This window comes from Drosophila miranda, chromosome XL (assembly GCF_003369915.1).
Source record: "Drosophila miranda strain MSH22 chromosome XL, D.miranda_PacBio2.1, whole genome shotgun sequence".
Taxonomy (NCBI): Eukaryota; Metazoa; Arthropoda; class Insecta; order Diptera; family Drosophilidae; genus Drosophila; species Drosophila miranda.
The window spans coordinates 11,648,246-11,661,058 of NC_046673.1; the positions used below are offsets into that span (position 1 = coordinate 11,648,246).

Consider the following 12,813-nt stretch of genomic DNA (forward strand, 5'->3'; position numbering starts at 1 on the left):
CACACAGCATGCCACTGGTGCCCTCTCTCTGCCCCTTTGAGTGGGGGTTAATGACACATCGAAGCCAAAGATTCCGCTGAAAGACACACAAATTAAACACTCGAAAGGAGAGAGAGGAGAGGTCCTGCCACTGCCGGGGCGGGGGCTTATCATCTTGCCACCGATCTCTGGGTTGATGATGATGATGATATGACAGAAAATTATGACTTCATAAACGGTTAGGAGATCTATCTGAAACCCCCTCGAAAGACGCACAAAAACCCAAACATCAGAATTCAATAGAAATTTACACACAAGCACTCGAACAGAGTCCATGCAACAACCCTAATGCCACACATGCCGCACCAAAAATCGTTTGGCAATTAAGCTGGAAAGCAAGGGACTTAACTTTCACCCAACAAAAAAAACCAACATTATATCATAATTATAGGAGGGGGGAGGCTTATCAGTGCTTGCCAATTATGAGAACGAGCCTGGGAATGGGAATGGGAATGGGGATAGGGATGGTGGGGTGGTACGTTTTATGACCTCTTAAATATTTATGGGCCCAGATAGCGAGGGCCAAAATGAGCAAAACTATCAGCCATGCCCCCCACATGCCTCTTAGCAGCCACATGCCACACAGAGGAAGACAAGGTCCAGAGAAACAATAGTATATTTGAAATAAATTTTAACAAATTAACAGTGGCAGTGTGTGGCAGTGGCAGTGGCACACACTAATCCCAAACAATGGGCCCACGCCCACACACAACAAAGGCATCGAAAAGCATCAGAAAGCAGCCAAAAGAGTATTGGCAATCACAATAAATTGTCACAACTGATATCTTACTCGGCGAGCGAAGGAAATCTTTCGGATATGCTGTATCTATAGATGCTCATTTTATCTATATCTATAGATATGTACATGTGCATGTATCTGTGTATGCTTTAGCGCAAAAGTTATAAAATTTTATGACAACAACTTTGCTTTCCTTTGTCTTTTGCGCCTGTGATTTTCGGATTTTCAATACATTTTCATTTCATCTGAAAGCCTCAAAAATTATCGCTTTTTTTCGTTGATTTTTTTTTTTTTTTTTTTGCTTTTAAAATTTATATTCTTTGGTCGATCGAAATATTGTGAAATCAAAAAAAACAAATAAATTAAAAGGAAAAATATCAAAAAAAAATAAAATAAAAATTATAATGTAGCGGGGACAGTGGGAAACAGCAATAGGTGGGGAATGGGGTGGGCAGGGGGAGGCGAAGAACAAAGGCATACAATCCGCTCTAGTTCCCATCGAATCAAATCAGAAAATACACAGGCGAAGAATTAGTTCCCCAACAATGGGGCCCCCCGACAGAAAAAAAACAAAAAAAACTATGCCAAATGGTTAGAGGAGGGGTTTGTTTTCGGTTCGGTTCTGAAAACAGAACTGAAACCGAAGCTGAAACTGAAAAAAATTCAAATTCTATCGATGTGTTGTGGATATTTTTATCGAACAACAGACCCGGAGCAGATCACTTCGTCATGTGTCGCATGTGTCTCCCCCCCGCCCCGCCCCGCCCCGCCCCGACCCGCTCCGCCCCATCTCTCTAGTGGTAGAGGTAGAGCGGGTATATATATATTTAGTACAATATAATACCTTTTAATTTAATATGCAGCTGACGTGCGCTCTACGATCGGACTCTGTGTGATCAGAGTCGCTTCTTTTGTCTCTCTGTTGCTATCTCTGTCGGGGTTTTTCGGTTGAAAATAAAATAAATCGAAATGACAGATCATTAAAATTTACAACAACACCAGAGACCAGAGACCAGAGACCAGAGACCAGACCATGAGACCAGAGTCAGTCATACCATTCGCTTGTTGTGGACATTATATTCTTCCTCGTTTCGCTGTCGCTGGCGATGCCGATGCCGCCCCAAAACCCAACCGCCGCACCGCCTCACCGAGTTATATTTGTCGTTGTCGATCAGTTTTTATGTCGTTCGATATGGCAGCAGCGAAAATTGTATCTTTTTATTAGCCTCTTCCACCAATGCTCCCCAGAGAGGGTGCCCCCACGGCACAGAGACGACACGGAGACGGAGACGGAGATGACGGCGACCGACAACCAACGACCGACGATGGCTGCCAACAAGTGCAATTTGATTTTATGCATATCTATATGTGCATGCGGCATGTCTGTGGCCAACAGACACATTTTTGGGCTGTGGAGAGTTTTGTGGAGACTTTGTAGAGTTACTGCGAATGCATAAAATCAAATGCAGACTCCACTGAGATCATCTTTTTGCCATTTGGCGGAGTCTCCTCCACTTTGGAGAGTTTGTAGACTTTGTAGAGTGACTGGAAAATTCATAAAATCAAGTGTGGGGATAATTGAAGAGCTCCAGACAAGTTTTGAACGGTTTATGAACCGTGTAGACTCTGTAGAGTTTCCATATTTTTGACACCCCCTTTATTGCGGTTGACCAGAGTGGAAAATATTTGAAAAATACTCAAGATTTCCAAACACACACACACACACATTTCCCCCCGAAAATGCAAAGGCCATAAATTAATAAATGAAGATGTTTTTCCGCCAAAGAGATAGAGAGAGATAGAGGAGAAAATACATTAAAAGACAGTTCCCCCAGCATTTCCCCACCATTGAAATGCATAATATTTACGCCCATAATTTTCCCTAATATTTTCAACAGCTGACATCGAAAAACTCATCTCAAGAGAGACGGGGGGGCTCCTCCTGCCCCCGTACTCTCCCCCCTTCCGACTTCTGTGTATAATTGACACTCAATTATTTGAAGGCGGGGGTGTGTGGGCATTACGCTGTGGCATTATCCGAGCTACTTAGCAACCGTTCAACTGCCACTTGTTGGAGACCCCCGTCCCAGTCCCGACACCCGCACTCCCGTACGAAACAACGAAAGAACACAAAAAAATAATATAAAAAAAAAAATTGAACTATAGCTAATAATACAACACAACGAACACAACACACAAGCGGAGGAGTCCATGCCACTTGAGAGGCAACAAAAGATTTCCGCTGACAAAAACAGAAACAGCAGCAGCAGCGGCAGCGGCAGAAGCACGAAACCGAAATGAAATCTCATTTTCAAAAGAAGAAAAATTGAAGCACGATTGATCACATTGATCGCTCGAGAGACGGTCGGTCGACTGTTGATGGTCTGCCCCCGCCACCGCCCCCGGCCCCCACTCTATGCCACTAAACAGGCAGAGTATTTAGTAAAACAGAAGACAGAAGACGAGAGACGTCTTTCGAACAACAGCGAACATTTTCAAGTATCTGTGGGATCTGTCGTCCTCCTCCTCCAGCTCCTCCACTCATGTGGTGTACATTTGCAGCTGATCTATATAATAATTCATATGTTTAAGCATTATTTGGGGAACAACAGAAGCTGGAAAAGAAGATGGAACTTGAAAAAGCATCGTCAGCAGAGAACCTATGAATTGCTGGTAGCAATGAGACAGAGACAGAGCCGGAGCAGGAGAAGGGAAGAGAAGTTTGAAGTTTGAACAGAGACTGCAATCGAAAGCTTCAACACAGTAGCGGCAGGAGAGGGTTCCCTCGCTTGATGAGAATTTTTCCCATTTATATGTAGGCGTTTGCTCGTACGTTCATCATACAACCCATATCCCATATCAATCCATCAGATCTCTGAGCAACAGAATCGAACTCTTGAAAACAACGAACTCTGGCTCTGGCTGTGGGTCTGGGTCTGTTCTGGAGTAGGTTCTCGTTTCTTGAGTTCTTTTTTTTTCTATCAATCGTTCAAGTTGCATTTCAATGGAAAGATGAAAACGATATGCGAAGAAGATGATGGACAAAACACAAGTCGAAGAGAAGTTATAGGATTGGAGTAAATATCAACAAATACAGATCTAGATGCTTAGAAGATCAATAGCATGATTTGCTGTTTAAATATCCCCTAAGCGAATGGCATACATGCATTTCAAATCTACAGATCTCAAATAGATCTTCAGATCAATGGGTTTATATGTATATGCATATACTTTATATAGATAAAGAAGAGGGAACTGACTGGTAGCCACATGTGCGCATTGTTTGTCACTGTTTTGGGCCGCAGACTTTTGTCAGGCACCGTACGGTAATAATTAAAAACATAAAAAAACGACGAACGAAAGAAGGGAATCGGGAATCGGTTAAGGGAATGGAGGGAGCTGGAGAAACGGGAGAACGGAAAGACGGGGGCAAGAGAGTGTGTGTATTTTGCCTACTTAATCATTGTCTGCCGCTGCCGCTGCCGCCTACCGCTGCCTCTGCCTCTGCCTCTGTCTTGTGCGTGCAACATGCAGCGAGCATCTTTGACTCTCGACTCCCAACTCCACTCTGTGTGTGCAACTGCAACCGTTGCTACTTGATTTGATTTACGCCTGCCAATGCTTTATGATTGAGTGGGGCAGACGGGGCAGAAACACACACACACACACACATAGATACATCTACAGATACAAAACGCATCTCGTGAATCGCCACCGCCACCGCCGCGTGGATCTCTCTCGCAGATATATTTTTTTGTGTGTTGGGTTTTTTCTCTCCTTTTTTTGACGTCTGTTGCCTTGCAATGAGGCGCATCGTTGATTTGGCTTTGTGGCATGCAACGGGGAAGCAGTGGCAGTGGCAGTGGCAGCGGCAGCATGAAAACTAGAAAATGCAGCGCAAAAAAAGGCCTAAAAAATCGAGAATTTAATCCCAGCTGTCCATAAAAAAAGGGTCGCGCACATCTCGCATCGAATAATTTTCGTTTGATTCGTTTTTTTTTTTTTATTTTGTTTTTTTGATATAAAAAAATTGGGAATTGTGCTTCAGCTCATTGAATAAATCAAAATCAAACTCATTTGCATATCAACTGATAAATTATAGGCAGGAGCTGGGAAACAGGACCTCGAGAGATGGTCCCGCGAAGCCAATCCCAACCCCCGGAGGCAACCCTTCCCCTTCCAGCGTGACACGATCTGTGTGTGGTGCAACCACCAATGCGAAAGGGTCAAACATCTCCCCTTTCAGAGGGTCAGAGGGAAAAGAAGAGTAGAGTTCTCTTGAAGACAGCAGAACAGACCGGAACCATCGGTTGGATGTGGCACGCAGTAAATTAATCGAACTATAAAGCAAAGGATTACCCAGAGACATGCAAACGAGTTTCTCCTCCTAGAGGGGATTATTACGTGTCCAGCGAGTGGTGGGACACGAGTATCAGGGAAAACAGTGGAAGCCTCCGCAGATCTAGGGAAAATATCTGCTAAATCGCGATTCATTTTGTGTATCTTTGCATCCTGTGGAAAACTAGTTATTTGCAGACAATTCTCACCTAGATCTACCCTTAATATCCGCAAGAAAACTATGAAACATTGTGTATATCTCATGGATGAAACCCCATCATTGACCTCAAAAGGCATGCAATTTAGTGGAAAACCAACAATTGCACGCTCAAAGAAATGTCTGGCGTGTGATCTCTGGCCATCTACATATATCTTTAGCCATAGATACATTCGTATCTGCTAGATATTTTCCTTGGAAAAAAGGAACGCGAACGAATGTTGATTTTAGTTTGAAAAATCTACGCGTATAAACAGCGAAAACAGAAAAGTTATTTCAATAAAATCAAATTAAACAACAACAAAACGACTCACAAAAAGAAAGGCGTGGCAGTGACAGTGGCGGCGGCGGTGGCACACAGAGAGAGGGTACTCGGTAAAGGAATGATTGCAAATGGTAACAAGCACTCAAAAGTCAAAGCGAATTAAATTCTAAACTAATTTTCATGTCGTGCCAAAAATAATAAAAAATACAAAAAAAAAACCAACAAAAAAAAGGAGAGCAAGAGGCAGGCCCACAGACGGTGACAGAACTGCAACACGGGGGGTGGCAGGGGGGCAAGGTTTTAACGTGTGGGGGCGTGTGTTTTGTCGGCGTTTTCGTTGCAAAAACCAACAACTTAATTAAAGCATCAATAAAAAATTGTAAAAACATTTGAAACACCAAAGCAGCAAAGCACAAAATTCCACAAATTACAGCAAAAAACAGAGAGAGAGAGAGAGAGAGAGAGTGATCTCTTAATGGATGTTGCCAATAATATCCTTGCCCCTTGCTCCTGCCCCAATGCTGTATCTGCCAATAATGATGATTCCTTTTTAATGTGCACTCCCCAGGCGTTTGGTCATTACTCAAACAAACGAAACTTTGAAGGAGATCTCTACCAGAGATCTCCGAGAATGGGTGATGCACTGGCACAGACACTCGTTTCTTCTTTTTTGCATTCAACCGTATCGATCACACTACAAAATGTTGCCAATACGTATACAAGAGGAAAGAACAGAACCCCAAACGAAACAGCAACTTCAAAACTCATCATCATCATGCCCCATGCCCCATGCTCCATGCCCCATCTCGCATCTCCCATCCGACATTTCAGAGTCAAGTTCTCGAAAAAGGGGCGTGGACAAAATGATATTTTATTCAATATCCTCCAACATCAGGTTCTCTTAACGATTTGTCCTTTTCAAGCAAAGAAAAACTCTCTGTGCTCCGTGTAGGAAATCAAATTGATGGAGAGACTGGAGGCAGAGACACAGCAACAGAGACACATAGATCGGAGCCGGAGTACCAGAAACCTGAAATTAAAAACTCATAAGATATCGACTGATATATTGAGCTGCACAAATTACTGACAACTGAAAGATGAAAGACAGCAGCGGCAGCAGCAGCAGCAGCAGCAGCAAACAGAAAAAAACAAAAGAGATTTTCAAGACAGGTTTGCTATCCATCCCATCCTTCTTCCCTTGCCTTCCCTTCCCTTCCCATCCCATCCCCTTCCTTTCTTTTGCTTTTTCTGGCTCGATCTTTTCGGTTTAGAGAGCTCCTATATCGTATCGTATCTGGTATGTGTGCTGCGTACTCGCGTATATGCATATAAAAAGACAATTAGTTGTTATTAAGTTGTACACAAAGCCGTCGAATCTTTTCTTCGTTTCCTCCTTTTGGGTTTTTGGCATCTCCATCTAGAGCCGTGGCTGGTGCTTTTGTGGAACGTGGAATGAACGGTGGTTCGTCTAGATGCGGAATTAATGATGCAATGACAATTGATGCACACCACGCAATACGCCGCGCATTTAGCATTTATGATATTTATGATATTTATGCTCAATTAGTGTTGTGTCTCTCCGTCCCCGTCTCGGCTGTCTCTTCCCCCTTCCACCAAAATCCACAGCCATTCGCATGTGTGAAGCGTTTTTGGTTGATTTGATGGCCAGAAGACTTGAGCTTCTCATCTAAATCTCTCAGAATGTGCCCGTTTCTTTGTGGATTGAATGGGAGAGAAGTTTCAAAAGTACCGAACGGATGGACCACAAGTAAGGAAACCAATTCCGATACGCTAATATTTACATAGATTGAATGGGCAAGAAGTTTAAAGACATTCCAATGTTCGGTTCCTTAGTTACTTGAGATTTTTTTAAAAATGAATGCATCCCAATTGAGAGAAGTTATTCTGTTATGCCTCTTTTGGTATAAATTTAATGTGAGAGACGTTTCAATAAAATGCAATTATTAGTCCCTTAGTTACTTGAGGCTTTTCAATAAACGGATACGTCAGGAGTTCTCTAAACTACTTAAATGAGATCATTGTTGCTCAAAATGGAATGTTGCAAAGACTAAGTGATTGTGGAATGGTTGGTTCCTTAGTTACTCGAGTCTATTCTATATAAAATAAGTCAATCAAAATTGAGCAAAAACCATTCCATATACTAAATTATCTATAGATGAAATGGGAGAGAAATTTTTGGACCATTTTAATGATTGAAATCAGAGTTACTTGAGGCCTCATTTCATAGATGGATGCACTCCGAAATGGCACTAATTTGATGTCAAATTAACTAATTACGGGCCTAAGCGTTTACAACAGTTTTTGGGGTCAGAGTTTTCATGGGCTGGGATTCAGAGTTCCCGAGAATGCATTCGGAATGCAGAGTATCATAGAGGACACTTCTTCCACTTGTCGTAGAAAGAGAGAGAGAGAGAAATAGTGAGAGAGCTTCAATTAGCTTCATCAACAAATTCATAATTAATTCCATAAACCGGAAAGAGAAAGAACATCAAATGATCATCATATAAAAATTGATCAACGCACACACAGTACCAGACACAGATACAGATACATCTATAGAGAGCCACAGTTCATGAACTCAATTTTTAATAATAATTTTCAAATGATTTTTTATTTGGAATTATTTGTTGCGTGGTTCAGATCGAGGTTCGGGGTTCAGACTACACCCACCACAAGCTTTTAATTGTTCGATTTTCATTTCGTATTCGTATCGCTTGTCGCATCGCATAGATACAATTTGTATCCATGCATCTGTGTGTGCGTTTGTGTGGGGGATATTTCTGTGTTTCTGTTTCGGTCTTTTTTCGTTGTGTTTTAATTTCCGCGCTGACAAATTAATTTAATTATATTAACATATCTTTCCAGCGATCGAACGATTGAACAGAACTCACAACTATATATATATTTTCTGTTTGTATCTTGTATCTTTTCTGTGTGTGTGGGTGGACGGGGTGGTTGAATGATTTTTACTCGGGGGTTCTCTGACTCATTAGCTAGCTCTCTCTCAGCGCGAGAACGGGGGTAAATTGCACTTAAAACGCTAAAAATTATACACGACACACGCAGCGATCTGTATCTACGTATCTGCTGTATCTGTGTATCTTTAACCGTGTGTATCTAACGGCTTAAGCCCGCGTGGACATCCCAAGGGTTGGCCTGGCAGGCGCTGCTCATTTCGATTCGATTTTTTCGGCATATGCAAATGCCATCCTGCACATCGGCCATCTTTGAAAATTAAAAACTTTTTATAAACTATCATCAATGCGGCGCGTCCTGTTTGTATCTGTATCTCTCGGATACGGATGGTGTGTGTGCTGTGGTGTGTGGTGGTGGCTAAACCCTGAACCGGTTTCAAATTTGATTAAAACGGAACCCAAAAAACTTGAATTTCTATCATCATATACTTTTTTTTATACGGTTTCGGTTTCTGTTTCGTTTGCATTTGGCAATTAGTTTTTCTGTTTTTCCCCGCGTTTTCCAGTTTGCGGATCACAGCACAAATCAATGACAAATTTTCAGTCTGCAGTTATGTTTTTTTTTCATCTGGTAATTGTAGAACCCACCATCTTTCCGTCTTTCTGTCTTGCTGTCTTTCAGGTCTTTGGGTCAAGTTTATAGATTGCATTACGGAAATTAATTTCTGTTCTTCTTTTTCATTTGGGGCTGCCCCACATTCGAAATCCGAAAAATATTAAATGCCAATGCGAGCACATTTTTCGATTTCGATTTGTGTCAATTTTGCAGACAAAATGTAAATAAATAAATACCCACAAAAATACCACACACACACGACAGAAAAAAAAAGAATGTCTTTGGACAGCTGTCGAATGGAGGGAAGCAGATATTCGTTTCTGCTTCTTTTTGTCTTTAATTTACTTAATAAAACTTCTATTTTTGGTTTAGCAAATTACCTTTTTTTTGTTGTTTTGTGGTGGGATGTGGAGATCGAGTTCTAATTTTGTTTTGGCCTCAAATATTGATTCATTGAGCGGCAATCGATCATCAAAAGATCGTTAGAGAAGCGGAGATTGAAAGATGGAGGATGGAGGCGGGAAGAGGGAAGAGGGAGGACGGAGGAGAGAGACTTCTAACGAGTTCTGAGAATGGGGTTTTGACTTTTTATTTGCAATTTGCTCCGCATCGTGAAAAAAATTATTTGCATTTGCCGACGGCAAAACCCACGAAAGATTTTTTTCACGGGAAATCCCTTGCTTTTCACTCTGTTTTGGAGGATCAATCGAGTGGAGATGGAGTTCTCTCTTCCAATTAAAAAGTGCCCCTCAAAACCTAATTAACTTGCCACAGCAGCGAGAGAATATTCATTCGTATATCTAAGGAATACTCATTCTATATTCGTATATCTAAGGGAAATATTCATATGTCTGCTCCTGAAGGGGCAGGGCATGGCAGGCCACTTCTTTTGCCGCCTTATTTGTTCAGACTCTGGCATGAAGCCAGCGAATTTTTCAACAACGTCTGGGCATCCTCCACCCCCCCAATCTTCAATCCACAATCCCCTCCCTAGAGGGTATCCACTGTCTGCCTGACGATCTTGTCTGCTCCACAAACAACACAAAAACAAAAACTAAAATCAAAAAAGGAAGTTATTCATGCAATAAATTGTTCACTAAATTATTTGCTTGTTGCATTTTGCATTTCATTTTTTACACAAAAATCAATAATCGAGGGAACAACAAAAAAATACATTTACAACACAAATTAGAGGCAGAGGCAGCCAGCAAATGCTAGCAACAATAAAACATACATTTGCCACAGACACGCAAACTCAATTAGTGAAAAAGTTAACTTAAGGCCCCCTCTCTGGCTCCCACACTCCGGAGGCCTGGTTTTGTGGGAGAACCTTGCCACACATTTTGCATCTTGCGTTTGCATCAGAGTTTTCTTTTAAATAATTTCATGGATAGATGAACCCCCTAAATATAATTCCAATAATTTGTTGATGGGTGAAAATTCCATGGCATCCATTACTTGTGGCTGCAGCTTTCGCTGGAAGATACTCGTGTGCCAATCGAAAACATCACATTTCCTTTGAGACATATTTTTTCGTTTTCTTTCGGTTTCTTTTGCGTAGTTTTCCACCCAAATATATTTCCCAAAAACGAACCAAAACAAAAGCAAAAAGATATACGTAAACATTGAAGCGTTCTTCAAATTTCATTGATGGTATTTTTTTTGTTTTTTATATTTTTTATATCTTTTCACTTAGGAGAACTTGTTGACACTGTGGATATAATTTCACTTAGTGGAACCTTTGTAGCCTGACTCTTTGGTTATCATTTTCTGTAGTTTCTGTAGAAGGTTTTCTGTTGCAACAAAAGCCTGACAAAAACATAGAATTTACTTCTTTAGATTTCATTAATAACTTTTTTTTGGTGGGCAGCACCAAAGATTTTTTGGGATATCTGTTGGACAAACCTCCTATCAAAAGACGGCCCTAATAAATAACTATTTCTTCTGCATGGGAAAGCACTTTTCTTCGGGGGATTTGTTTGCTGTTTTCTCTTACCTGTTGCCAAAATTGTGCCAATAAATAAATTTGCTCCTTTTTGAAAAACCAATCGTTGATTGATTGAACAGCCGTCAGATCCATATCGGCTGTCCCAGCGGCTTGTGGCAATGTTGGCTGCATTCGTGGGCTTTCCTCCAAAAATTCTATTGTCAATTTTTGTTGATGTTGTTGTTGCAAATGTTGCAGTTGTTGTTGCTGTTTTTGGTGTTGGTGTTGCCAATAAATCTGTGGCTAAGGCCTGGCATTTAAATGCCGCAAATTGTTTTCCCACTTTTTCCACTTGGTTTTTTCTGTTTTGTTTTTTTGTTTTTGTTTTTGTTGTTAGTTAGTTAGTTAGTTTGATTAAGTTTTAGTCACACATCACATTTGACACCTGATTTGTTGTTGTTGAAATTGTTCTTGTTGCTGTTGTCGTTGGTGTATTCTTGAAATTACTTTTTACGTGCCCAAAAAAATTCATAAAATACATTCGAAAAAACCCAAAGACTTTTTGTTATTTTCCTCTCTTATTTGTTGCTGCTCAATTACTGTTGTTGTTGTTGTTGATTTTGATTATTTTTCAACAATTTCCAAAGAAAATGCAATTTTTTGTTGTGAGAGAAAGAGCTTTGTGTTGCAAGAGATTGTGTGAGAGAGAGAGTGAGTGAATGTGTTAGGGGGAAGATTGTTGATTGATGATTCGATTTCTTGTTGATTATTGAGTTTAGGCCATGGCTGTTGTTGTTGTTTGTTGTTGCTGATCCCAGGCCCAAATGCAGCTGTTGTTGTTGTCGTTGTTGATGTGGATCGTGTTGTTGGTGTTGCTGTTGTTGTGGATCGTGTTGATGTTGTTGATTATTTTGCACATGTTTCAGGTTGTTGCTGTTGCTGATGTCGTTGTTGTTGCTGACACTCGACACTAATACACGCGCACATTCTTCTGATTTTTATTTTTAACCGAAAACAGAAAAATCACTTGAAAAAAATAACAGATTTTCGTATCTTTATTTTGGGGTTTTCCAATTTTTTGTTGTTGTTGTTGTTTGGGGGATCTATCCTCCTTTTTGGGGTCCGGTTCCGGGTTTTCGTTCTTTTGTTTTCGTTTTGTTGCAGTTGTTGTTGTTGTTGTTTTTAAACCGTGTGTGCCGTGCTACCGGAGACCAAAACACATGCCTGCACACCAACACACACACACACCTTGCACACACGCACACACACTGACGCACAGAGCGAATGGTTAGGGGGCGAGGCGGCCGTAGCGCCTTATTCTTTTAATATTTGTAGTTGCTTGTTGTGTGGAGCGTAGTACGACGACACAACTCGACAACTCTACGGTCCACGGTCTACGGGTCTCCGTTCCGTTTTTTCTCAACGGCGTCTCAGTCTCAGTCACACACGCACGGCGCAGGCGACGACCACGGAAAGAATGAAACGGAAAGAATGAACGAAGCAGCGACAACCCTCGAACGGCAAACGAACGGCGGCATGGCGCTGCGTCGCAGCTCACAGACACACACACACACACGCACACAGACACAGAGGCACAGACTGGCAGAGCAGAGGCCGACTCTGCTTTCACTCAAGAGAGAGAGAGAGCGAGAGCGAGGAAGCGAGAGTCACTCAATGAGTCTCTGGGCTGGCTGCCTGCTGCTTTTGATTTTTCTTTCAATAGGTTTTTGATTTCT

General features: G+C 41.5%; 1 protein-coding gene across 4 annotated transcripts in view; it reads right to left on the reverse strand.

Annotated features, from left to right (window-relative positions):
* Positions 1-12,568, reverse strand: part of LOC108162384 (homeobox protein cut) — a 76,132-nt gene extending 63,564 nt beyond the window's left edge. For 2 of the 4 annotated variants that reach the window (XM_033396548.1, XM_033396538.1), the window contains exon 1: positions 11,147-12,566. In XM_033396548.1, the coding sequence (XP_033252439.1) occupies positions 11,147-11,269 (123 nt within the window). In that variant the 5' untranslated portion in view covers positions 11,270-12,566. Of the gene's footprint in view, positions 1-11,146 lie in introns of all 4 variants that reach the window. The other 2 variants (XM_017297111.2, XM_017297102.2) reach the window with 2 other exon arrangements.
* Between the last annotated feature and the right edge of the window lie 245 nt (positions 12,569-12,813).